Source organism: Candoia aspera, chromosome 2 (assembly GCF_035149785.1).
Source record: "Candoia aspera isolate rCanAsp1 chromosome 2, rCanAsp1.hap2, whole genome shotgun sequence".
NCBI classification, from domain to species: domain Eukaryota; kingdom Metazoa; phylum Chordata; class Lepidosauria; order Squamata; family Boidae; genus Candoia; species Candoia aspera.
The window spans coordinates 21,069,490-21,093,529 of NC_086154.1; the positions used below are offsets into that span (position 1 = coordinate 21,069,490).

Below are 24,040 nucleotides of genomic sequence, written 5' to 3' on the forward strand. Positions count from 1 at the left end.
CTCAAATAACCTGGTCCCATTTTAGTCCCATTTTTTCACTGTGCTCCTTGACTTGCATTACTAGAGCTTGCAGATGATCTGCATTTTCAGCTATCAGAGTAGTGTCATCAGCACTGCACAGGTTATTGATGTTTCTCCTTTCAGTTTTAAACGCATGTTTATCCTTCTCCAGTCCAGCTTCCCTCATATAGATTGAAAAAATAAGGAGAGAGTATAAAGCCTTGTCTCACTCCTTTGCCAACCTGGAGCCTGTCTGTTTTGCCATGTTCTGTCTCTCCTGTGGCTTCCTGACCTATGTGTAGATTTTGTATGAGGACCACAAGATGTTGTAGGATTCCCATTTTCCTAGGCTCACTCCACAGCTTCACATGGTTGATGCAACAGAAGGCCTCTCAATAACCAACGAAGCACCTACTGATTTCTTTTCAGTATTCTTTGGTCCTTTGTATCTCACTCCAGAACTGCTAGTAATGATTGCAGGGGTAAGAGAGGAATAAAAGACATTACAAATACTGAAGGAGATGTTCAAGGGTGCTTCACTGACTACAGCTAGAAACCTTGATAGTGGAAAGTGAAGCCCTGGTTGAGGTTAATGCTGCTTAACATCCAGTTCAGAAGGTTTAGAACTTCCATTGGCTTGAAGATGGCAGCAGCAGGTCAAAGGTCACACTTTGCAAGGCTTAAAACATCCATTTAACCTCCCTCCAAAACTTCTAAAAATGACAATTTTGACCAGATCCACGTTGGGTAATATACTTCCCCTGGGGCCGCTGAAGGGATTTTAGAAGGCCAGAGGAGCTTCCAGACCCCACTTTTGTGCCTCTTTCTAGACCAAGATTCTGTCTCTCCACTTGCTTCTTTTTTTCTCTTTTTGCTTGGAGTATCATCAGAAACAGTTGCGTTTATGGACCTGCTACTAGGTGACATCAAGCAAAACTCCAAGATGGAGGATGTGACCAAAGTCCCACTCCTTTGTTCATACATCATTGCCACAAACACATACAAAGTGGTGGGATTTGATTGTGCCATCATGCCTGCCAATCTTGGCTTTATGGCCCCCTTCTGTGGATGCTCCTGAGTAGGGATGTACCCAGCTAAGAAACTTTCCAAGTATGTCTAAATATGCTTAACCTCAAATCCAAGACACTGAGCCCATATCCCATCACTTAAGAACACGTGGAAGAATTTGAGCCTCTTCTCCACTTCTGTTGACCAGATACACAACACTGGGATAAGGATTTATAGGCTAATTGATAAATGTTAGAGAATGCTGAAAGAGGAGGGCTGAAACCATCATCATCATCAACAATATAACCCCCCGCCTACCTCTGTACAATAGAAATAGATTATCATTAAAAACCAGAGAAAATGTGGATTAAATTATAATAAATTATACAAGAGGGATAGTAATATAAATACATGTGTTCTACACACCATGAGGGTGGAGGGGTGGAAAAATAGTTGTTGGGAATCAGGTGGCATACAAATTTGATAGATACAGTGGGTGGGTGGATGGATGGATGGAGTTGGGTTCCCAACCATGACAACAAAATATGTGACAACACAGTGCAAGCTTTATCCTGTCAAAGTTGCATCATGTCACAGCACACATAATATAATTCCCCTCTCCCCCAAGGAAGCCTATGGCTCCAACCTTCTGCTCACCTTCTGTGATTCATAAGTAGCTCCCTGTGAAGTTCCTGATGGCTTTTCGAGGCTCTTACAGGATTGTGCAGCTTTTTAGGTTTGATAAGATCAGGGTTTCCATCGAGATAATCAGGATGGGTCATGATGTTCCCAATATCAGGCCGCTCTGTTTGTATTTCTGAATACATAGATGCTGGGGGAAGGGAGAAACATCAGACAAATATTACAATAACCAAAAGGAAATTCCCAGAAATCAGGCATATATCAAATCCAGAGCCCTCAGATTTTAGAATCAGAGTTTTATTTGGGCAGTTCCTATCCCTAAACGAAGTTACTAATTTACATTAGAAGTTTTACATTACTTTCTAATTTTGTATTATTTAGTCCTGGAAGACTAATTCAGTAAAATATCATTTGAATCCCTGAGCTTTGGATTAATACAGGTGGTGGCACAATGTATTTCTACTAGAGTTTGGGTGAAGCAATCAATATTGGTTTCTCTCCATTTCTAATTTTTGCTAATATTTTAGTTCAATTTCTCTCTCACGCCTGAACTCTCTCATGTAAATAGTCAGAAACCTGTGACTTTTGAATGATAATGCTTTGGTTTGCATATTGGTTCCAAAAATACGAATTTGGATTTGTTTCCCTTCAAATGTATGCTAAACAAATTTCTCCCCATCCCTGGTCATTGCTACTAATCCATGTGGACCACATCTACTCACACTAGCTTACCGGTAAATGTCTTCTGAGCTTGGAGGCAGATCCTGAATAGCCCAGAATTATTATGCACAAATGTCTGCATGCTCATCAAAAGCCACACCAGCTTTCTACAACCTGATGTCCTCTTGATAAGTTGGAACGACAACACCTAGAATCCCTGGCTAGCATAACCAATGGTTGGGATGCTTGGCTATTTATTTCTTAGTCTAATACATGAGGTTTATATCATAAGATTTAAACCTCTTCTTTCCTCCGGAAGTTTATACATAAAATGAACAAATGAGAGAGAGAGGGAGTGCCAGTAAAAAACATGTTTTGGCCTGATGCATGTTGGAAAATGTATTCCTTTTTCAAGAACCCATCTGGAGTATCTGTGATCAAGTTCACAGCCCCAAAAGCACTTTTACTGGCACTTGGGCTTCCTCTCCCTCTTCACTGCCTGCCATCCTCCTTCATTGGCCTCCTCCTGTGTTTCCCATAACAACTGGTTAGGGTGGAACAGACTGCAAGATAGCAACTCTGCCAATCTATGGCTGAGAGTGGACATGCATCTGAGTCTCCTTGGACTTAATCTAAAAGCTTGACTTGTCCATCCCCTGGCTTGCATCCTGAAGGGACCATGGAAAAATGTACTTCAGGTGGACCACAGATATCTGGTTGCCTTGGCCATGGTATGACTGGGAGCCTTCAACAGATGAGACATGGCTTGTAGGTGAGACACCCTCCCCCTGAACATTCAAGGAGAGTTTGAACACCTATACAGAGTTCAGGTAGCATTTGATCCCCCTTCCGTGTGGTCTTCTCCTTCCCCCTCCCTGACTGCTGGATTTGTTCTTCTTTTCACCAAACATCTCTGAAGTCCAACAGAAAGCTGAAAGGAAGCAGGGCACGTTAAGTAAATTTCAGAAAATTGGACAATATGCAGGACTTTTTTCCTTTTGTAAAAGGAGAAAGTGACAGAACTCACAGCACTGCAAACATTTCCCCCTGCGTGCTGCAGTGACAGATCTCTGAAGGCAAAGATGATCACAATGGATCACATCACTATAATTGGGGTGAAAAGTTCAGTGCTACAATTAAGCACCAAAGGAGGAATAATGGGTCTCGTGACTCCTTTCACCAAGGATTGGTGGGTTTTATTGCCATCATTTTGGTCCTATGAAATTGCTAATGGTGAGGACTGCAACAAGGGGCATTGCCCGCTTAGCTCACTCCTGGTTTTCTTTTCAAGAAAGATTTTCCAGTTCGGGTTTCAAAAGATGCAGACTCTTTCTATAACTTGGAAAGCTCAAAATTTGGGAGTCCACAAACTGTAGGGGTGGGTAACTGAGACTAATATAGCCCCTGGAGAGTTACAGCAGTAAGACTGAAAAAAAAATTGCACCAAACCCCTTTTGCTGCCCTTCACTGAAAACCTGGGAATAGCAAGTTTTAGAATGATTAAAATCAGGATTTTGCCTAGTAAAAACAAGCTCATTAATAAAACACAGGAAGCAGGGAAGCTGTTCTGTGTGTTACCAATTCAAGATTTAGAAATGTTTGCATAAGGAACTTTTTTGTTTGCTTCTTCATGCAGACGGTTATTTTCAAGATGTTGTAATGCCTGACATTTCAAAGACTGTGAGTTTGGGTTACAGGAATGGGAGAAGAGGTTTACAAGGATAATATGGAGGACACAAAATTCATTACAGTAATCTGTTGATCTAATACCAGGCCCATGTCAATAGAAAAGTGAACAAAAGCAAAACTGAATACCGTTTATTATATTAAATAAAATGATCACTGGAGGTCTTCAGTATGTGGCATAACAAGCCACTGTTCGTAGCGAAAGCAGATCATCAAATGCTGCCTACCTCAACCTGGTGCCCTCCAGAGTCCTTGGATCTGCATGGGAGGGTGCCACGTTGGGGACGGATTGTACACTGTATTCACTTTCCAACAACAGAAAAACGCTATTCAGCCATTCATGTCAACTTGATGAGAAAAGGGTGAGATCCATGGATCAGGCATGCAACAAAATTGATACAGATGGCCAAATGCCCAACAGGTAAGCCCTCACAACCCGAAATAACATGACTCTCATTAAACTCACTTCTGGGTAATTGTGGCCATTGCTCCATTCTCCAAGAAGAAAAAGGATTCAGGTACAGATAGTAGAAAAACATCTGTGGGGTCTCCCTCAACTATGTATATGGACAGCAGGTGAGTTGATATGGTTAGGGAAGGATGGTAACTCAGTGACAGAGCCCACTGACTGCCCATGAAAGATTCCAGTTCAGTCCCCAGTATCTCAACTTTGAAATATTTTTGTCTGAAATCCCAGAAAGCTACTGCCAACAACATAAATCAGCTTAAATAGTTGAACCAGATCAGCCATTGACCTGACTCCTGATGTTATCAGAGACTTTTGAGGCACAGTCCCTCAAGCACACTGTTAAGGGGTCTTTCCTTGTGTAATCTACATTAGATGATCTTCCTAAGCCTGGAATCTGTTTCTTCTTTCCCAATTTCAAAACGTTCACCCCAGCCTTTCTGCAAGGTATAGCCTTCTTATACGTAACCCTCATTTTATCCTCACCGCCACCCTGCAAGGTAGATTGGGTTGAGAGGCAGTCCCAGGCCCAAGGTCACCCATGGAGCCTCATGGCTGGAGATCTGTACCCTCAGTGCTTAATCTGATACCATGATCAGTATCTCATTCTCTCTCTCTCTCTCTCACAAAAATGTCTTTGCCAAAGAGAACTGCCTTCCTGTTAATGCACTGTTTGTCCTTGAATTATGTAAATCCTATGGTTGTTTCAGACCAGATACTGCTATTGACGGAAACAGTTTTCAGTAAGGATTCTGATATGTTCTCTTTCTCTCTGTGGAACATGATGTCCCTCTTTCTAAACTTGAGATAAAAAGCAAAGGGACAGAGCTGAAGAATGTGTTAGTGTTCCCTCACTGCTTGTGGTAAGAAAGAATTTCCATTAGGACTTTTTTATGTAAAATGAAAGGTACCAAAAGACACAATTCCTAGTCACTTTGGCAGGGGAAGGGGGGAATACTTCTGGTAGTCATGGCTTCAGACCACTCTTCTGTAACCTTTTGGTTCCTCAAAAAAGAGAAGTAATTTTTGCAAAGAGGGGCTGAGTGGATTTGTTAGTTGCCCAGAATCCTTAAAATCCCACGGCAAAAGTGCACAGGAGAGAAATTCAGGGCTGGCATTTGTAGCTTCTTTGCTTCCTGGTCAGCTCAATGAAATCAGAGTGTGCTAACCTGAAGCCGAATGAAACTATTTTTATGTTAATTGTACAGATGTGTCATCTTTCACCTCTGGATGATATCACTGGGGTCCAGCCGGGGAACCTGGTAGCAAGGCCAGGTGTAGGCTTTGGACTACATGTAATTCCGAGTATCCGGGGACAGATTTTTGGGAGCTTTGCTATCCCAACAGTGATGGGAAGAGAGATCCAACCAGCCATTTTAGAAGGAATCAAGAGACCCAAGAACCCAAATGAGGCCTTCATGTCTTACTTTCCTCAGCATTCTGAGCAATTTACCTGGGAAAGAAATTGCTAAGCAAACCTACCTAATTTCCTTGATTTGGAACCTGACAATCTTCTTACACCACTCCAGTTGTCTCTGGCATTCAGGATCCTTGTTATCCTGGTCTGGATTTCAACTGTCAGTCTTTTTAGGCTATATCATTTGCCTCCTATGCCGATGGATTCTGACACCCACCAGCTGCTCATTCCCACATGTGCAGGTGAGAGTTCTGGATGGGTGCACGTTTCATGGAATCATCCTTAAATTCTGCAGGCATTTTTTAATGTGGTAATATGAGACCTATACCCCACAGATCTACATTCCTGGCTTTTCTCAGATATGTTGTGTATTGAGCAATAAAGCCTGTAGGGTTGATGTAAGTATGTTTAGCTGAATGTGGAAAAACAGGGTTCCTGACTGAGGGAAGGTTTGTAGGCCTGTTAATTTAAATACACTGATGACACCACTATAAATGGGGCATTGAACATGCAGAGGAATTGATAGACACTTGGGCCTCACCACATTAGGAGCTTTTACATGTACCTTGCTCTGCCACATTTTCATCCTGATATTTTGCAGACTGAAAGTTTCTGCAAAGTCCTATAAAACTGTAGACTGAGAGTTGCCCTGGTTACTATATTCGGTTCCAAGACCTCCAGTTCTTCTGAGAGAGAACATTATGGAGCTGAGAAGGAAAACCCAAAAACTACTATTACTTCCCCCACCCTGGCATCTGCTGCTCATTCTGCTTAATAGTAGGGCTGGTCCATTCTTTGTACAAAATCCTCTTCTGCTGTCCTATCTACTGCAATTCATTGTATGAGTTCTGCCACCATGTATTACTGTATATTTCCTCGCTCGTCATCCATGTTCTTTGGGTTTTTCCAAAAACAGTGGGAAATATACTATGAATCCTATCACACAGAGAGAATATCACATGTACTGTATGTAGAAGAACATATTTCCAGTGCTCACCATTCATGTGAAGATAGATTTTTGCAGAATGCTAAAAAACTCCAGCTGCTACTTACAGCTGGAAAAATGGGTTTTACTTCATGGCACTGCCTCAGACACAGAAGGAACATGTGGTTCTCAGCTTTTCTACTTGAAAAGACCCCTGCATTTACCAAGTTTCTCAGGAGGAAATGTAGTTTGGATTTAGGGCTTAGATCCACACTGCAAATTAAAAGAGTTTCTGTGAGGTAAGGCTTTATATGACAACATCAGCTAATGATCCAGGTTCTAAGAAACCAATCATGGCTGCATTAATAGCTGTGAAATTTCTATGGATATGGCAGTTCATGTCTCAAGATAAACACCTACAGCAGAAATGCAGAACCTATGGCTATCCAAATCTTGCTGAACTATGCACATCCCCTACAATTGGTCATGTTGGTTGAGCAGCTGGGATTTGTAGTTCAGCAGCCACTGGAAGGCCAATAGTTCCCCCTTTTAATTTAGATCATCTGTCATCTACCTGAAGCCCTTCATATCTGATGGATTTCAGCCTGCATTATCCCTCTACCCTGATGGCCAACAGATGTATAGATTGTTGGGGATTCCTGGGAATGACCAACCAAAAATACGTTTGAGAGTTGTGCTTTATAAATGTTTTGATTCATCCATGTACTTACTGTGTGATTTCAGGCAAAACTACAAGAACATGAGTATTACACAAGGTCCTTGGGGTAATATTGTCGGCAGCAATGCAAATTAATTACCATTGCATGCAAAGACCTGTGTATATCAAAATAAAAGCCTGGATTGAAAGAGAACAGATTCTTGAGGCTGAGATTCCTTGAATGATTTCCTGGAGGACTAAATGAATCACTGAAAGTTCACCATGACTGAAGTATGTACACCTATGACAAGTTGAGCAAGTTCTCAACAAATATTTACTCTGGAATTAAAGGTGGGGCATCACAGTCTTTTGCTGGCTTGCACCTGTTGAGTCCCAAAGTTCATGCATCTCAATGTTCTCTTTAAAAAAACAAAGGGCCAGTTTCTCAAGACCAGCATGTTAAAACAAGGAGGCTTTCACCGCTTGGAAATTTGGTTGAAGATTCAGAGAGGAACCTTTTGAACCTGGTATCAAAAAGCACATCTCCTTAATCCTAACACCAGGTTTCTCCAAACATTGCACTGGCAATCATTTATAGTGTGTTTGGGCTATTTGGCAGTATTTAAATTCCTAGGTGATAGGCAAAAGACACAGCCTCGTGTGGCGCAGAGTGGCAGGCGGCAGTATTGCAACCGACACTCTCCCCACGACCCGAGTTCGATCCCGGCGGAAGCCGGATCCTCTCTCGGGCAGCCGGCTCAGGCCGACTCAGCCTTCCATCCTTCCGAGGTCGGTAAAACGAGCGCCCAGCTTGCTGGGGAAGGCAATGGCAAACCACCCCGCTAGAGTCTGCCAAAAAAGCATTGCAAAAGTGGTGTCCCCCCAAAGGGCCAGACACGACTTGGTGCTTGCATACGGGACCTTTCACCTTTCACCATCAGGCAAAAGACAGACAGCCTGTTAAAAGATCAACCATCTCATCAACTGAGAAGGGCCCACTGATTTCAGTTCTGGGCCCTGGACTCTTCAAAATTTGTGTTTATAACTTGGAGGAAGAGATGGAGGGAATGCTTATGAAATTTGCAAATGACATAAAATTGGTGGGGTAACTATTATAATAGAAAACAAAAATAAAATTCAGAATCATCTCGATAAGTTAGGGATATGGACTGAAAATAACTTGAGTAATTGAATAATTGAATAAGTTCAATTTTACAGAAATGACTGCCAAGTTCTTCACTTAGGAAAAAGGAGTGAAATACCTAAGAATGGTGAGACCATGCTTGGTAATAATACTTGTGAAATGAGTCTCAGAATAGTAAATTACAACTGAACATGAGTCAGCAATGTGATACAAAAAAAGCAAACAAGCAAGATGTTCAGGACCTGCTCTCTCTCCCTCCAGAGAACGTGGCACAGAGTTATGGATTTAAGTTACAGGAAGACAGATTCCAAATGAATGTTGGGAAAAAAAATATCCTTTCTGACAGTGAAAACAGTTTGACAGTGGAATTACTGAGGATGGTGAGGCCTCCCCTTGACTGGATGTATTCAACTGGAGGCTTTGCAATGATCTGTCAGGGTTGCTTTAATTTGCAATGAGCAAAGGGTTTAGTTGCATTGAGCAAGGGGTTGGACCTGAAGGTCTAAAGCAGTGTTTTTTTTAACTCTGGCAACTTTAAGATGTGTGGACTTCAACATGGCTGGCTGGGGAATTCTGGGAGTTGACGTCCACACATCTCAAAGTTGCCAAAGTTGAGAAGCATTGGTCTAAATAGTGCCTCCCAGCTATGTCTTCCCATCCTCAGTCTTCTGGAGTGCTCGAAGATTTAGTCTTGCCATTCACTCTGCACACTTATGTTTTCCCCCTCTCATTTTGAAGGAAAGCATATCAAGGGGGTAGGACGCTATCTGAGGTGCTGATTTCCCTAATCCCTCAGTGGCCATTCCTTCAGCCCTCTTCCTCATCTCCGAAGCCTGAGGGAGTGGCCATGTGAACATTCACTCAGTGGCAAAAAGGTGTGCAAGGGAGGAAATGCAGTGGCGTTGTGGAGGTGGCCTTAATTTATCCTCCTGCATTTGCATTATGTAGACAGACTGCTTGAGAGCCACAGATAAATATTCCATGTGTGGAATATACTCCCTGACCCACAGTTTTATCTTCAGACCTTTTGCCTCTTAAAGATCCATCATTCTATAATGGCAAACTATAGAGGTCTCAAATCCCATTTTCCAAAGAAGATATACTTTATTTCAAAGTGCAAACAGAATACATAACTTGGAGAAGTAGGATTTCAAATATTTTGCTACCTTCACTAATACAGTTGCTACTTCCAAGAAGCTGACATTATCATGCTCCATTAAACAAAGCTATCATTTTGCTTGCCAAGTACAAATATTAAATACAAAAAGGGTTGCCATGTCAACTCAGTTTCTGCCTTGTAAAATTTCATTCCCAAGTCTGACCTTTGACAAACTCTTGTATAACGGGAAGTGGGGGGAAAAAGCTATCAAAAATATTTAAAAACAAAACTCCACACAGAGCTGGTCCTTTTAAAATGGACACCTAATGTTCACGTAGGTTTCCTCTTAGGAGGGATACAGTGAAAGCAGCACAAGCTTTCTCTTCATCTGACTTGATAAGATGGACGTTAACAGAATAAAACACAACACCTTCTTTAATTCTGAACTAATGCTAAAAGCAGCAAAACTAGGCACCATGGAGACTGCTGAGGTGAAATCTGAAGGAGTTCAGAGGATCTCACTATTTTAAAATTCTGAAATCCAGCCCAATTAACCATTAGGAACAGCTATTCTTTTGATGTTGCAACAGGTTGATGTGGTGATCCCATTGTGTAAACTAATTGATTTAGAAGCTTTATTACCGCCACTCCAAAGATCTGATAGAAAGCACTAGAAATGTGGATGATTCAAACTTCTTTTGCTACCAGATAAGCTTTTAAAGAGGACTAGCTTCTCAGAATATTTTACGAAATGATATTGAGAATACTGCAAACAACATTGCAGTAAGGGTTATATTCATGTTACTATCAGGGTTCTGAAAAAAAACAACAACTTAACTGAGAAGCAATATCCAACCACCATGGCATATTAATAGTCCACTTACCTAATTTTATAGGCCCAGCCTAGATATTGTAGGGTCTAAGGGCACCTAATGCCCATGAATATTTCCCTTGCTACTCAACAGGCTACCTACAATCCCTGACTTCACTGCTGCTTGATATTTTTTAGGGCATTCAACAGCATGCTTAACTGAGCTAGTTAAAGACATAATGACCTGATTAGGTTGTGTGTGCACAGCATAATTTTTGGTGTAATTTGATAAATAAAAATAAAAAATAAATAAATAAAATTTTAATTAGGGGATAAACTAGAAATGTTAAACTATTGCTAGTTTAACAAAACAATTTGCTATAATATTTGCCTTGCAAAATCATTTTAAACATTGGCTGAAAAGTTCAGCCTTATCTCCTCCTGGTGGCCTCAGGACATCCACCTTTCCTAATAAAGGGCAGTCTGTCTCACGAAAGGTTTCTCTATCCATGAGGTAAAGCAAAGTTTAACCTTTAGGATTAATTTCATTTATAAAAAAAATGAATTAGCTGGCTGGAGAATTCTGGGAGTTGAAGTTCACACATCTTAAAGTTGCTAAGGTTGAGAAACACTGTTCTAGAGCATTTTGGGGAAGTATGCGCTCCTGCCAGTAAACAAAAAAAAAAGCAGCAAGCTTGGGTTAGTAGAAACCATGCAGGAGAAGAGGCTGGAAGGTTGTGGGGAGGAGCCTCATCCATTTGCCTTCTGATAAATTGATTTTCTGATGGGCAATACCCACTGTGGCAGCCATTTGGCGAGAGCATTTATTGAAATGCATGAAAGCTTGTACCTTTTAATAAAATGTGCTAGTCCGAAAAGGTGTTAGTAGGCTGATTTTTCCCATCATAGATCAACACAGCTGTCTTCCTATAATGACATGCTCTGAAAATGCCTCATGACCACCATCCCCAAAAGTTGTCTAAATCTCACATAGGTGCTAACAACATTTACATAATAAGTTAAAGCACAATAAAATCCTGAATGTGCAACAACAAATTACTCTTTTTAGTTATCACAGCAAGTTGGGAATAGAATTAATATAAAAAATGATCACCTACATGGTGGAAAACCTCTCTGTATGGGAACTGTACGATCAAGTTATTTGAGAATAGTAGCCCCATATGCAAAACAGACATAAGCACACACATGGGAGAGATTTTTAGAGTTAGATGAAGGACAAACAACACGTCAAATGCTTTACAAGAAACAATTGAGGCAGCTGAAGCAAAGAAAGAAGATAACAAATAAATCAGTGCTTTGTTAGTGGAAGATAATACCAATCAGTAATGGGTGTTTTTTGGGAAGGAGGGCAACTGTGTTTTTGGATGCTCAGCCCACACAAGTTCATGGAACTTTCTGAGCCAGAAAATCACTTCTGGGAGAAATGGCACCATACTCTTAATACAGCAAATCATAACTGGCCCAATATTTTAAGAGTTGCAATGTCTGATTGTTATAGGTTGGGTGAAAGAACCTCAGGCAGAGCACCATGAGTTTATGACCAAGGTTTAAGTCTGATTCCTAGAGTTACCAGAGCTGATGAATCCCCTTCTCTTTCAAATACACACTTTCCACAAAAGTATGCAAATTGAGGCCTCATAAGAATATTTTACTAGTCCACATGACAAATGAAATAAATGGTGGAAGAGCAGGCCACACGCCTGCTCTTATTGCAGGAATCATATAATCCTCACTGAGCTCTTTTTAATTCAATTTTTTCTTTCTAATTTTTAATCCATCACGCTGCTTCAAACAACATGTGAATTATTCAGCCTTGCTCACCTCTAAAATCTTTTGCCCTTCTAGCTTTATCAGAAGTGCACCTTCCCTCATTGCTTTATAGACATAAATAGTGGTTGCAATTTGAATGCTTCTCACATATAATTATTTATGTGAGATGATAGCTATGGTTGTGCAATATGCTTTACCGGTAGTGTGTGTGTGAAGTTTTGCTAGTTTTAACCTTTCTTTTGGGCATGTTTGGTATAGCATGTTGTATAAACCCAACCCGATCAGTTTATGGTTCAGAGTATTGCACAGATCCAGAAAATAGGTTAATAAAGTAACTAGGTTATGTGAGTTAAGTGAATGGAGTAGGTATGTATTTCACTACTTTTAATGTTGTTTTCTTGCCTATTTGCTAGGGATGTGTTAAGCATTGGAAAGGGGTGGTTTGCAAAACATACTGGCATCTTTCCGAGAAGCATAAAAGCAGCCACTTCCTCTGGAAGGCTCAAGGTGACTTCTTCGAAGGTTTCCCTGTTTTCTGCCCATTTGTGTGCATGGAGGGCCACTTCATGTCACAAGAAGTCCCACTGATATCTATAGAAGACAGCAAGCAGTAACTTATCCATCAGCATTCACAGCTGAGCCAAGAACTCCCTAGCCTGAAACATTATGACACAAACTATGTCTGCTAGAATTCGCACTGTGCTCATTGCAGTCTCATAGCAAAGCATGCTGCAATAAGAGACTTTCAGTCAGCTTGTTGCACAGCCTGATGCTGAGTTAGGGCTGAGAGGGAGTGACTGACCCAAGGTCTCCCAGCTGACTTCCATGCCTAAGCGAGGATTAGAACTTGGGTCTCCCCACTCCTAGTCCAGCACTTTAACCATTATGCCATGCTGGCTCTCTAGGCTGAAGTTACTTGAGCATGAATAGCTCCTCAGCATGAAAAACTCCCAAACTTCTAATGTAGGAAATGCATTTGTATTTTATTCATATTTCTAACTCAACCCAGGGACCCTTAGACTGAGAAAGTGATCAATAGAATATGTATACTACAAAATACAGAGTGTACATTTCATCAAACAAAGAGGCACCTTTATCCTCAGGCACTAAAAGCAGCATGCAGAAGTAAAAGGAACGTGAACCCTTGCAGAAGAATTTTGTGATGAGTATTCCTCCAGGTTATAAGGATTCCTCCTCCCTCTGCTATTGAGAAATTGGAGAGAAAAACTTTCTGGGTCTCTATGCTCCATGGAACCTGTAGATCATTTCAACTCATTCTCTGAATAGCCAATAACCTTCCCATCTTTATCTTTAGTATGCCAAGATACTGTAATACAGGGATAGGCAACTTGCACATACCCCACCCCCAATTTTGACATCATTGTGCTATCGTTGGGAAAATAAACACACATATTATTTAGGCCTAAAATATCTACTTTACATGAACCCCTGTCTCCCCACAAAGCCCCCACCACAAGGTAAAACTCTTTGATGGACCATCCTTGGTTATGCATCTAGAATCTTGGACTATGGCCAAAGATACCTGGTCCAATTCTCCCCTTAACCAGGGAAATCACTTCCTTTCCATACATTCTTCCATTTTTAATACTCGAGTTGAAAGTATTTTCTCCTCCAGTTTTATCCACATAAAAATCACCTTGTGAACAGACTGAGGTGAGAAAGATGGGAGGCCCAATATCATCCCATCAGCTTCTATGACTGAATATGGACTTGAGTCTTAGCCTCCTCAGTCCTGGTCCAATACTCTAATCCCTATCTTACATTGGATGATTTCTGACAGTCACTGTCAGCCTAACCTATCTGGTTTTGAGTGGGGGAACAATCAAATGTGCTACTTTTAGCTTCTTGGAGATGGAATAGGACCATGAATGGTTTTCTCTTGCTTTGTACAAGAAGAGATACATTTCAAAACATTGTTCTTGGCCATCCAATTCTGCAGACTTAAAAAAATATAGTAAGAAATCAAACACAGGCTCTTCGCAGTATGTGTAGCACAGGGTTGTTCCTACATCCCTGTTCATATACCCAAACCTATATGGTTTTTTTTAAATGAATGATTTTGTGATTAGAGAGTGGAGCATAGCAAAAAGGGCATGGGAGGGTCAGGCTTTGATAAAAAAAAGTCTCTAGGGACAATCACTGGCATCATCAAGTAAAGATAAGAGGTTCCCTGTCTGAAAAGTTGGAAGTAGTTGCCAGTCATTGATAACAACAGACTAGATGGTCTAACTCAATAGAAGGCAACTTCTTATGTTGCTAAAGTGGGACTCAGAGAAAAAGAGAACGTTGTCAACATTTCAACAGAGCAGTCAGTTTAGGCAATGATGGGAATAAGGTGGACATTTGAAAAGTTCTCCCACTTGATCTAGGAGAGAAGATGGTGGGTGGGAGTAAGCTATTTTAGCTGGATACAGAACTTGTTGGGAGTGGACCAAATGACCTTTATGATCCCTTCTATCCCTATGATCCAAGTGGGACAATCACACTCAAGAAGCATACATCAATGGCCATCCATCAGGTTAGAGGAAAGTGTTGAATGGATTACTGTAAGACTTGTGCTGTTTTACATATGGATAAATGACTTGGATGAGTGCTTAGTATATATGATTATCAAATCTGGACAACTCTTATTGACGACTTGTTCTACATACAGTGCTTTAGGCTCTGCTTTGACTGACAGTTAAAAAGTTATGGCTGGGTAAGGTTCTATGAATACCCAAGTGCTAACAAGTATTTGAGATTCTGAAACAAAGATGTTTGTTTCGTTATTTATTTCCACATAGTCACAGATGATTCAAATACAGGGATAGGTGCAACGTTGTTACAGGAATATGACAATTTTTTCATGTTTTTTTAAAAGGGTGGGAATGAGACTATGTTCCCACTCAAAAACCCTTTTCCTCCCATTCCCACCCTAAACTGCCACACGAAAGAGTGAAAGAAACCTTGTCTCACCCCTTCTGCTGATGCCATATTACTGGATAGCCTTCTGTGATTTTTGGAAAAGCCAGGAAGCTGATTTGCAGCTCTCAACCCCTTAAATATCGTCCACTTAAACTAAATCTCTCGGGTGCTATTTGAGAATTTATGAGTAGTAGCTCCAACATATCTGGAGGGCTTCAGAACAGGGAAGACCCTGACATTAAGCAATCACAGGATTAGAAGTCCAATAGGTGGATCTTACTCTCTCAGAGGGAAAACTAGCAAATGTTCCATTATAAACAAGAAGAATCTGAACTTCCTTGCAGTCAGCATAGTCTCAGTTCAGACTGATGGCACTTTTGCAGTAGAGCTGCAGGCATTTAAGTCCTGTGGAGATCTTGTATCTCCAATTGCACCCTTGCTGGAGATGGTTTTGGATTCTAGATTCACTTACATAAAAATTGCAAAAGTCTCGTGGACATTTTAAGTCTATTCAGTATATGCCCATGTAAGATACTGAGGACCACAGCACAATTCATCCAATTAATTGAGCATGTTTCCAAGGAAGGACTATTACACAAACACTCAACTGTTGGTGGCAAGATTAGTGGCAGTAAAAAGAGAGGTGAGAGACAGCCCTCATCCTTCTCTTTGCTGTCAAGAAGCTTTGATGCATATATTGTATGTATTACTGCCCACCCCTGCTTCAAAAATTAATAAAATCACAGTCCACCATAGCAGATGCAGATTTATGCAGATGTAATGAAAAAGAATGCACATTTGTTACAGAATGGATTATAGTATATGTGTGTGTATAACATATAGTGTGTATATATGCACACCTGATGAGTTAGACTGCAATATTTTTTGGAAGCAAGTCCTACAATGTTCAATGAAATTTGCTTCCTAATTAGCACATGTGCCTAACTGTATATGCAGATCAGCACAAGAATAATTTGGTTTTGAAAGGATGAGGCTAGGACAGTCTATCCAATAAAGAGCTTTTAATTAAATTATTTCCCTTTCATTGATTAAATTAGTGTGACTGATTAAATTTACATTCACATATTGAATTCTCAATATTAATGCTTTTTCAAGGATATTAAGAAAAAAAATGACAGTTTATCCTCTGCTTCATTTCCTTCCTCAACAGCAGACCCATTTCAGCCTTAACCCACTAAAATTTGCCTTGTTCAAGTATAAAGGATCATGTAGATTTATTCTACATGTTACGAGAGTTGACCATCTTTCCAGCTGTGTATAGGTAGCTAATTCTGATCTTAGATTCAACCACCAACACACAAAACAAGTTCATAATGATGTCAACGAGATTACTGAGGGAGAGAACAATAAGAACTTTTAAAAAAGCCTCCATGAAGGTCTGTTGCTCCTCTGAAGTTCCTCAGGGCTTTAAGTAGAAATACAGTTGCTACAAAGATCTCCTTCCTTCCTTCCTCCCTCAGAGAAGGCTTCTGTCTCCAGAACTTGGATCAGGATGGAGATTGCCGTTCCTTCTGCATTTTGCTTCCTGTACTGAATTCACCATCATCTATCCTCAGCACTTGATCATACTAATGCCCCATCTACCAGCTATAGGGAAACCTATTTTGGGTACTTGCAGGCTTAGTGTATTGATCTGACAACTATCAGCACATCACTGAAAAGTAGCAAACTCTAGTCCACTCAAACAAAGGTCATGAGATGATGTACGAAAGTCTCATCCGTCTTGACAACCAGTTAAAACCATACATCTGACATCATGCCTGAATGGAATAACTGACTCTGCCTGCCCATTACCTCTTGGACACAATTTAAGGTGCTGGTATTGACCCTTCAAGACCTAAATGGTTTAGGGCTTGACTATCTGAGGGACCACCTTTTCCTATATGAATCGGTTTGGTTACTTAGATCAGCAGGGGAGACCCTTTCCAAAGATGTTCCTACAGCTAGAAGCTCACTTACAGACTACGCAGGAAACAAGCTTGCTTCTGCGTGCCTCCCAGGCTCCCAAGCTTTCAACTCACACTTGATTTTAATGATACTGATTTTAATTTTGATTGTATTAATGTTATTATGTTTTATATTTTGTATCTTGGCTTAATTGCTGCAAGCTTCCTTGAGTGGTTATATAACCCTAAAATTGGGGTATGTTTAATAATCACTTAGAAACGGAGCTAGTAGCCAAGAGAAACTACCCAAATTGTACTTTTCAAACTACTGCACCTACAGGAAAGCAATAAAGGATAGGTGGGACAGACATGCATTCTCTGCCTCCTGCATTTTGATATATCTGTTCTTTGCAATCAGACTGGCTAAACACTTCATTTCTTGTAACAACAACGATATAAACTGGATTCCTAGGAAATTTGCTGTGGCAGATACCTTATTCTTGTGAACTGAACCATGCAGATCTGAATTTATTAGTCTCCCATGTTGTGACTTTCCCAGCCACTTTACAGGAAAGACAGCTTTCTGCAAACATCCGCACTACTCCTAATAATGTAAGTAATGCTGCACTCCTGGCACCTTCAAGATGGGTTGGGACTGCAATTCCCAGTTCTCATTAGGTCAGGATGAGGTTGATTCTAGAACCAGGCACAATCCTTTCCCAGCAACAACTATCACAACAGTTTATTATCTAGCCAATCTTTTGCAAACCTTTTCCATAGTGTTATCTCATTAAGCACCTGTGACTTAATGTGCTCCCTTTAACTGTGGCATTTTTGCTTCAGAACTTTGCAGGAATTTGGCTTGTGTGGCAATTCCAATGCCATGGCTGTGCCTGCTTTTAGAACTGCTTTTCTGCTTCCTTGCCACCCATCCTCACACATCTTCTAAGTATGAAACCTCCAAAAGATTTTTTTATGGTTTGCAAATATATCATCAGATAATTAACCAAACACAATTTGCTTGTATTTATAATGCAACTAGGTATCTGGAAGTTGACTTCACCTTGGGTTATCAACCCTCTTCAGATCTCTTGAGTCAATTCACATTAAATTCAGTATATATGAGCTCCCTGTATGAATATCCACAAAGACACAAGCCTGGTCATGCACATGGTGACCCACCTGGAAATTAATACAGGGGGTGCAACTATTTAGTTAGTGGCAAGCTCCCTCTGTCCTGAATGAAGCCGAATTTTAGAAAGTGGTCAAAACATTGCAGCCAAGTAAGTATGACAAGTTGTGTATCTTTTCTTCCCTCTAGTAAATGGAATAAATTAAAACCATTAATCAATTAAAATGCCTTGCTGAAGGATTAAGCACTCTACAGTTCATTATTCCAGTAACAAATTGCCTTTCTAAAATTATTGGGGGGAAGGGAGTAACAATGCTGATTTTTCTCCACCTATTAAATATTTAAAAATTCTTTGTGGGAGTTCAATAACCAATGTATAAACATATTTTGTAAATAAAACCATAAGATTAAGCAGTGATAAGTGCTGTGAAATCATGTTATCACCCTACATCTTTAATTAACTGCATCATTATTAGGTAATCATCAGCCATGGACTTGTCATAAAACAGGCCTCCTCCCCCAGTTACAGTTCACAATGGAAGACAAATGTCAAAATGTGGGTTAATTTGTTGGCAATCTTTCCAGTGAAAAATGTCTTGCAAAGCTCAGCACAACTCATTTTACAGCTTTCAGATTTGGCCATCTCTGGCTTGGAGATTGCTGGGGAGCAAGAACAGAGGAAGGAAGGAAGGAAGGAAGGAGCATTATGAGACAACTCAGCACGGCAAAGCTCAAGGGTTCAATGGAAGTGCAAGGAACAAAACACACACACACACACACACACATACGCACGCGGACACAAACGAGAAGATCCCGCAGTCTACCAATCTACAAAGAAAAGGGTTGCGCGTTTCTGTAGGTGGGCAGGCTCCACCTGCAAACGAGCACTGGCTTCTCCTGCTGTTCAGAAAACATCCACAGGCTGCGTCCTTACCTGATTTGACTAGCACTGCTCTGTACAACCCAGTCGCCCCAGGTGGGATTCTCACCTGGTCTCCCATCCTCTGGGTCATCACACTCGCAGGCGGGTCTCTGCGGCTGCCTAACTCTGTTCCAGCCGCGCTAAGCCTCCCTCTGCCCCTTCCCCTATTTCGGCGTGTTTCTAAGTGTGCAAGACTTTGGGGCAGTACGCAGAGAAGCCCTCTCGCTTCTGCACCGATCTTTTCGGAGGCAGCGAGAATGAGGAGTCACGTGAGGGCGTGAGCGGTTGTGCTGTAGAGCTGCCGCTGCCTGGGCCGCCCTCCCCTCCCCTCCTGGCGAGCCCATTCCGCTCCCACAAAACCTCTTTCCTCGGATCCTGTAACGTGGCAAGGCTTACTGTGAAAGAGCTGCATCCCACACTCTGGGCAAGGGGGCCCTTCAGACGCCTTTGTGCTAGGCTTGCTCGCGCATGCTGGCAACTTCGTGATAAGGGCATTATGTGCAACTTCAGCTTCTGCGTGGAGAACGAGGCTTTCTGTTTGTTTCAGGGAGATCTCTCCCCCCCACCCCACTCCACTCCGCGCATGTTAGCAATTAGGTAGCCCAGCGAAGAGAAAGAGACTTATAGAAACCAGCTTCCGATATGCTGAGGAGTTGGTGAAATGGGAATTTAGGCAGGCAGGCAGGGACATTTGCAGCACAACTCCTACGCTGCGAACAGCAGGCGCCAAATCAAAACAGGCGTCACCATCAGTGCTCAGGTTGCAGCCCCGCTTAGAATTGCTTGCAGACGTACTTAGAAAAGCCGAAGAGCTTACGCAAATCAGAAAGGACCAATCCTTTGAGCCCCATTACTCTATGATTTCCTTACTCATTACTTACTGAATAAACTGCAGGATTCAGTCAAAATGCTAAGCCAAATGGGTGAATGTAGTCACAGAGATTTTGTTAACTTGATCGCTACTTACGCCTAGGGTTAACAGAGCCCGGTTGCCCCAGGCTCACTGATATGACTCATAGACCTATTGGATGGTGTAAGCCTCCACAAACGATCAAAGGGTGTAAATAGAAAATACAGGGAAACTTAAATTTAATGGGTCTCAGTGCAATGGATTTTAGAAGCAGAGGATGAAATTCCAGTGCATTTATGTCACTTGTGCTATATGCTATTTGATTAATATGTGTCATTTGCTTAATGACTGAAGGATCACCATGAGCAATGTGCATTCTGATTTAACAGACAATCAGGAATAATGGATCCTTCCTTACCCTATTAGTCCATTGAATCAAGATTTCATTCTACAGGAAGAAACACTTCAGACACTGTGGTTTCCAAGCCATGAAGGGCTTTTTATATCAGTGTCAGCCCCTTGAATAGGGACTGGAAATGAACTAGGAACCAATGAAGCCTATATATGATGGGAGAAATATAACATCCCATGTCAATCAGTACCCTTGCTGCAGTATTTAGTATTAACTGAAGTTTCTGAACCATTTTCAAGGGCAGAATCATGTACAATCTAAAAAAGAAATTATACCAAGGCATGGATTTCTATAAGAAGTCTATGTGCACCAGCTTGAGATGGTAAAAGCTGCTTCATGCCACAAAGGATCCTTGTGCTTGTAAAGACAAAGAGAGATGTAACAGCACTCCCAAACTGTAGGGCCTCTCCCCACTTGTACCTGAATGTGTCACACACATGTCATGACAACTGCTTTTTTTCTGTATCCCCATGATGTTGCCTTTATCTCATCCCCATCCATGAGTGAATAGCCTTAAGTCATGTCAGTGTTAAGTAACACTGTTAAAGTAGAGTTTCCCACTTAAGCCAAGAGCATTCAGGATCATTTGCAAAGTATGTAAAATTGCTACCTATTGATCTCTCTCACTTCTTTACTGTCAAGTGAAAGGGTACAGAAGCTTACAGTCATCAGACCCCTTCATGTTCCTGAATGACTATTGTGATTGGTGGATCACTGTCAGTTGGTGATATCTGGGGGAGACTGAAATTAAGCAAATTCAGAAGAATCAACCTGTTGCCATGCTTAACATGGCTGCAGGTGCATAATCAGGATGCCATTATTTGCCAGTGAGTCAAAACAGATACAGTAAAATTGGGATAAAGATTGGGAGCATCACATTTCATGCCAGTATAGTTTTCTGCCAACTCAAAGATGGGTGGAGAGCACTTCAACTCAGCAGTGGGAAAAAGGCCCTCAAATATTACATTTTAGGATTGCAATTTATTTCAGAACAGGTTGAATCTGCACCATTCATTAACAGCGCCTCTGTTTTCTCCATATTACTGCATGCCAGTATTGATTCAGAATGTCTACTAGCTCATCTGGATCTGATGAAAATGAGAGATTGAGCTGTGTCATCAGTACACCAATGTCGTTGTCCTCTAAAGCTCTGAGTGGTTTTATACAGCAGCTTCATGTAGATATTAAATAACAGGGAGAAAATTGATCTTTGTGGAACCCGATCGTGTAAATGTCATGGGGTTGAGCAGAATTCCTCAGTGCCACCTTCTGGAGGCAGCCACCCAGGTATGAGAGGAATCACTGCGAATCTGTGATAGTTCAGATAACCTTTCGAAAAGCTATTGTGATTGGTGTTAATGAAAGCCATAGGAATCTATAGGACTGTACTCCTCCTGTCTCTTTCCCAGTGAATATGGGATGGCAAAGGCTATTTCAGTACCAACATCCATCCTAAACTCTGATTGAAATAGCTGTAGGAAATCCATTTCATCCAAGAGTATCTGGTTCTAATTAGCCACCACTTGTTTGAGCATTTTGCCCAGGAAGGAAATGTTGAGCAGAAGCTTATACATACTCAGATCTTCTCTGTCCAATTATGTTATTTTCCAGGCTGGCCACATTATGATTGCCTTTAATGAAAATGAGATCATTTTTAAGGAGCAATTTATAAGCTCCTCTATCCAGGTGAACATCTCTGTCATACTAGATATAATAATAAGCCAAGAAGAGAAAGATTGAGCAAACAGGTAGTTGGCTGAATTCTACCAAGCATAATCTGAGGCCTTAAAAACGGAAAGTTAACCAAAACAAATCTGACTAGTAGGTGTCCTAGACATATGTTAGATGAACGACCAACACCATAGAATCTGAGTCATGATTAATATGATCAATTTTGTCCTGAAAGTGATATGTGTAGCCAGATATATCACAGATATATCTTGTTGCTTGCTGGCTGCGGAATTCTGGGAGTTGAAGTTCACACATCTTAGAATTGCCAAGGTTGAGAAACACTGTTCTAATTTTTCATGCTGGACCACCTTGAAAGGCTCTGTTGGGTAAAAACTCACCAGAGGAGAAAAATATTGGCTTCACCCCATCACTACCACAGTAGTCTCAGTAATGTGTTCCCTAGTGGTTGATTAGCAGGGACACCACCTGAGTTCTAGTCACCTCCCACCCTGGGATTCACTCTTTCTCCATGGATCCCATAGAACTGTCCTACTGCCATTTATTGATAATCTGGAGTCTGTCAAAACTAGAGAATATAAGGATACCAACTATTAATACACTGTGTGAATTGGCAAACACAGATATAGGGCTCAAGAGAAATTGTCTCACAAAACGGGGGAAAAGACAGTTTTGCTGAATATACCCCAGATTGCTGGCAGATGGGGAATAATGTCAGAAACCTCTTTTCAGAAATCTTATTTATTTTTTATTTATATTTCAAATTTTGTCTGCCCATCTCACTCAAAGAGCGACTCTGGACAGTTTACAATAAAACTGGGATAAATAAAGATTAAAATACAATAAAAACAATATTCTTAAATAAAAACATAAACATAAAATCCAAGACAGAGATGTTAAAAAGTTCTTAAGTTAAATTTATTTAATTCATGGGAGCCTCTTCAAGGCACTAACCACCCCCAGGACTGATTACTCCTCCTAAAGCCCCATGGCATTATGGCTGCAAAAACTTTTATATATATCTTAAAGCTGCTCTTAAACAATGTTAGAATAAGGGGGAAATACATAATTTTAACATTCCTAAGGACAATCTAAGTCTGTCTCTAGACTCCACGTATGTCATGGATTGAGGACAAAATTAAGATAACATCTTGGGGAAAATAGTAAAATAAATGGTATAAGTGTGCCATGGTTAGGAGCAAGTGGAGACAAGGCGATAATTAATAACATAAGGAACTGTCTTCTTTTTCAGTCAGTTCAAAAAGTCAGTCAGTATAGAAGTTAATCTGGGAGAAGTGAAGGCATTTAATTTGACTGGGGCCAAATGGGCATATTCAGAGGTAATCTGGACATAATTAGTTTGCTATTAAGAGATTGGCTTTCTAAACATGTAGAGATGTCCACGGGATTGGCTAATTTAGAACAAGGGCACTTGTGGCCTCTGCTCTTCTCTCCCAATGGGTGTGGTGGCTATAAACAGTTGTTGGTAGTTAGTTTAGCATTTAGTGTAACATAAAGGATGATAGAGGTTCAGGTCCTTTTGATAAAACAAGGTAATCTATCAGGATCTAGGAAGCATGCCTTCTCTGTCACAGTGCCTGAGTGTCTGAGACAGCATTCCCCCATAGATCTGTACAGTTCCCACCTTGATGATGTTTAGAAAGCCACTGAAATCTTGGCTGTTCTCCCAGGTTGTGGGGCGGACGGTTGGTTGAGTCCCTGTAGAACAGGGTTCCGTGGCACCCTAGGATTCCGCGAGATTCCATGGCACCCTAGGATTCTGCGAGAGGTCATTAGGGATTCCCTGGGAGTTCACAATTTATTTAAAAAATTATTTTCAATTCGGGCAACTTCCCATGAAAGAGGTAAGCTTCATTCTTTATTTTTAGTTTAAGA

At 41.0% G+C, this 24,040-nt stretch overlaps 1 protein-coding gene across 3 annotated transcripts in view; it reads right to left on the bottom strand.

The window, feature by feature from the left end:
- The window catches only part of FAM107A (family with sequence similarity 107 member A), a 32,269-nt gene extending 12,504 nt beyond the window's left edge, over positions 1-19,765 (bottom strand). Inside the window, exons 1-2 of one of the 3 annotated variants that reach the window (XM_063291506.1) lie at positions 19,590-19,765; positions 1,666-1,840 (exon numbers count right to left, since the gene is read on the bottom strand). In XM_063291506.1, coding sequence (XP_063147576.1) covers positions 1,666-1,840; positions 19,590-19,605 — 191 coding nt within the window. In that variant the 5' untranslated portion in view covers positions 19,606-19,765. Of the gene's footprint in view, positions 1-1,665; positions 1,841-19,205; positions 19,412-19,589 lie in introns of those variants that run through there. The other 2 variants (XM_063291507.1, XM_063291505.1) reach the window with 2 other exon arrangements.
- Positions 19,766-24,040: the final 4,275 nt, after the last annotated feature.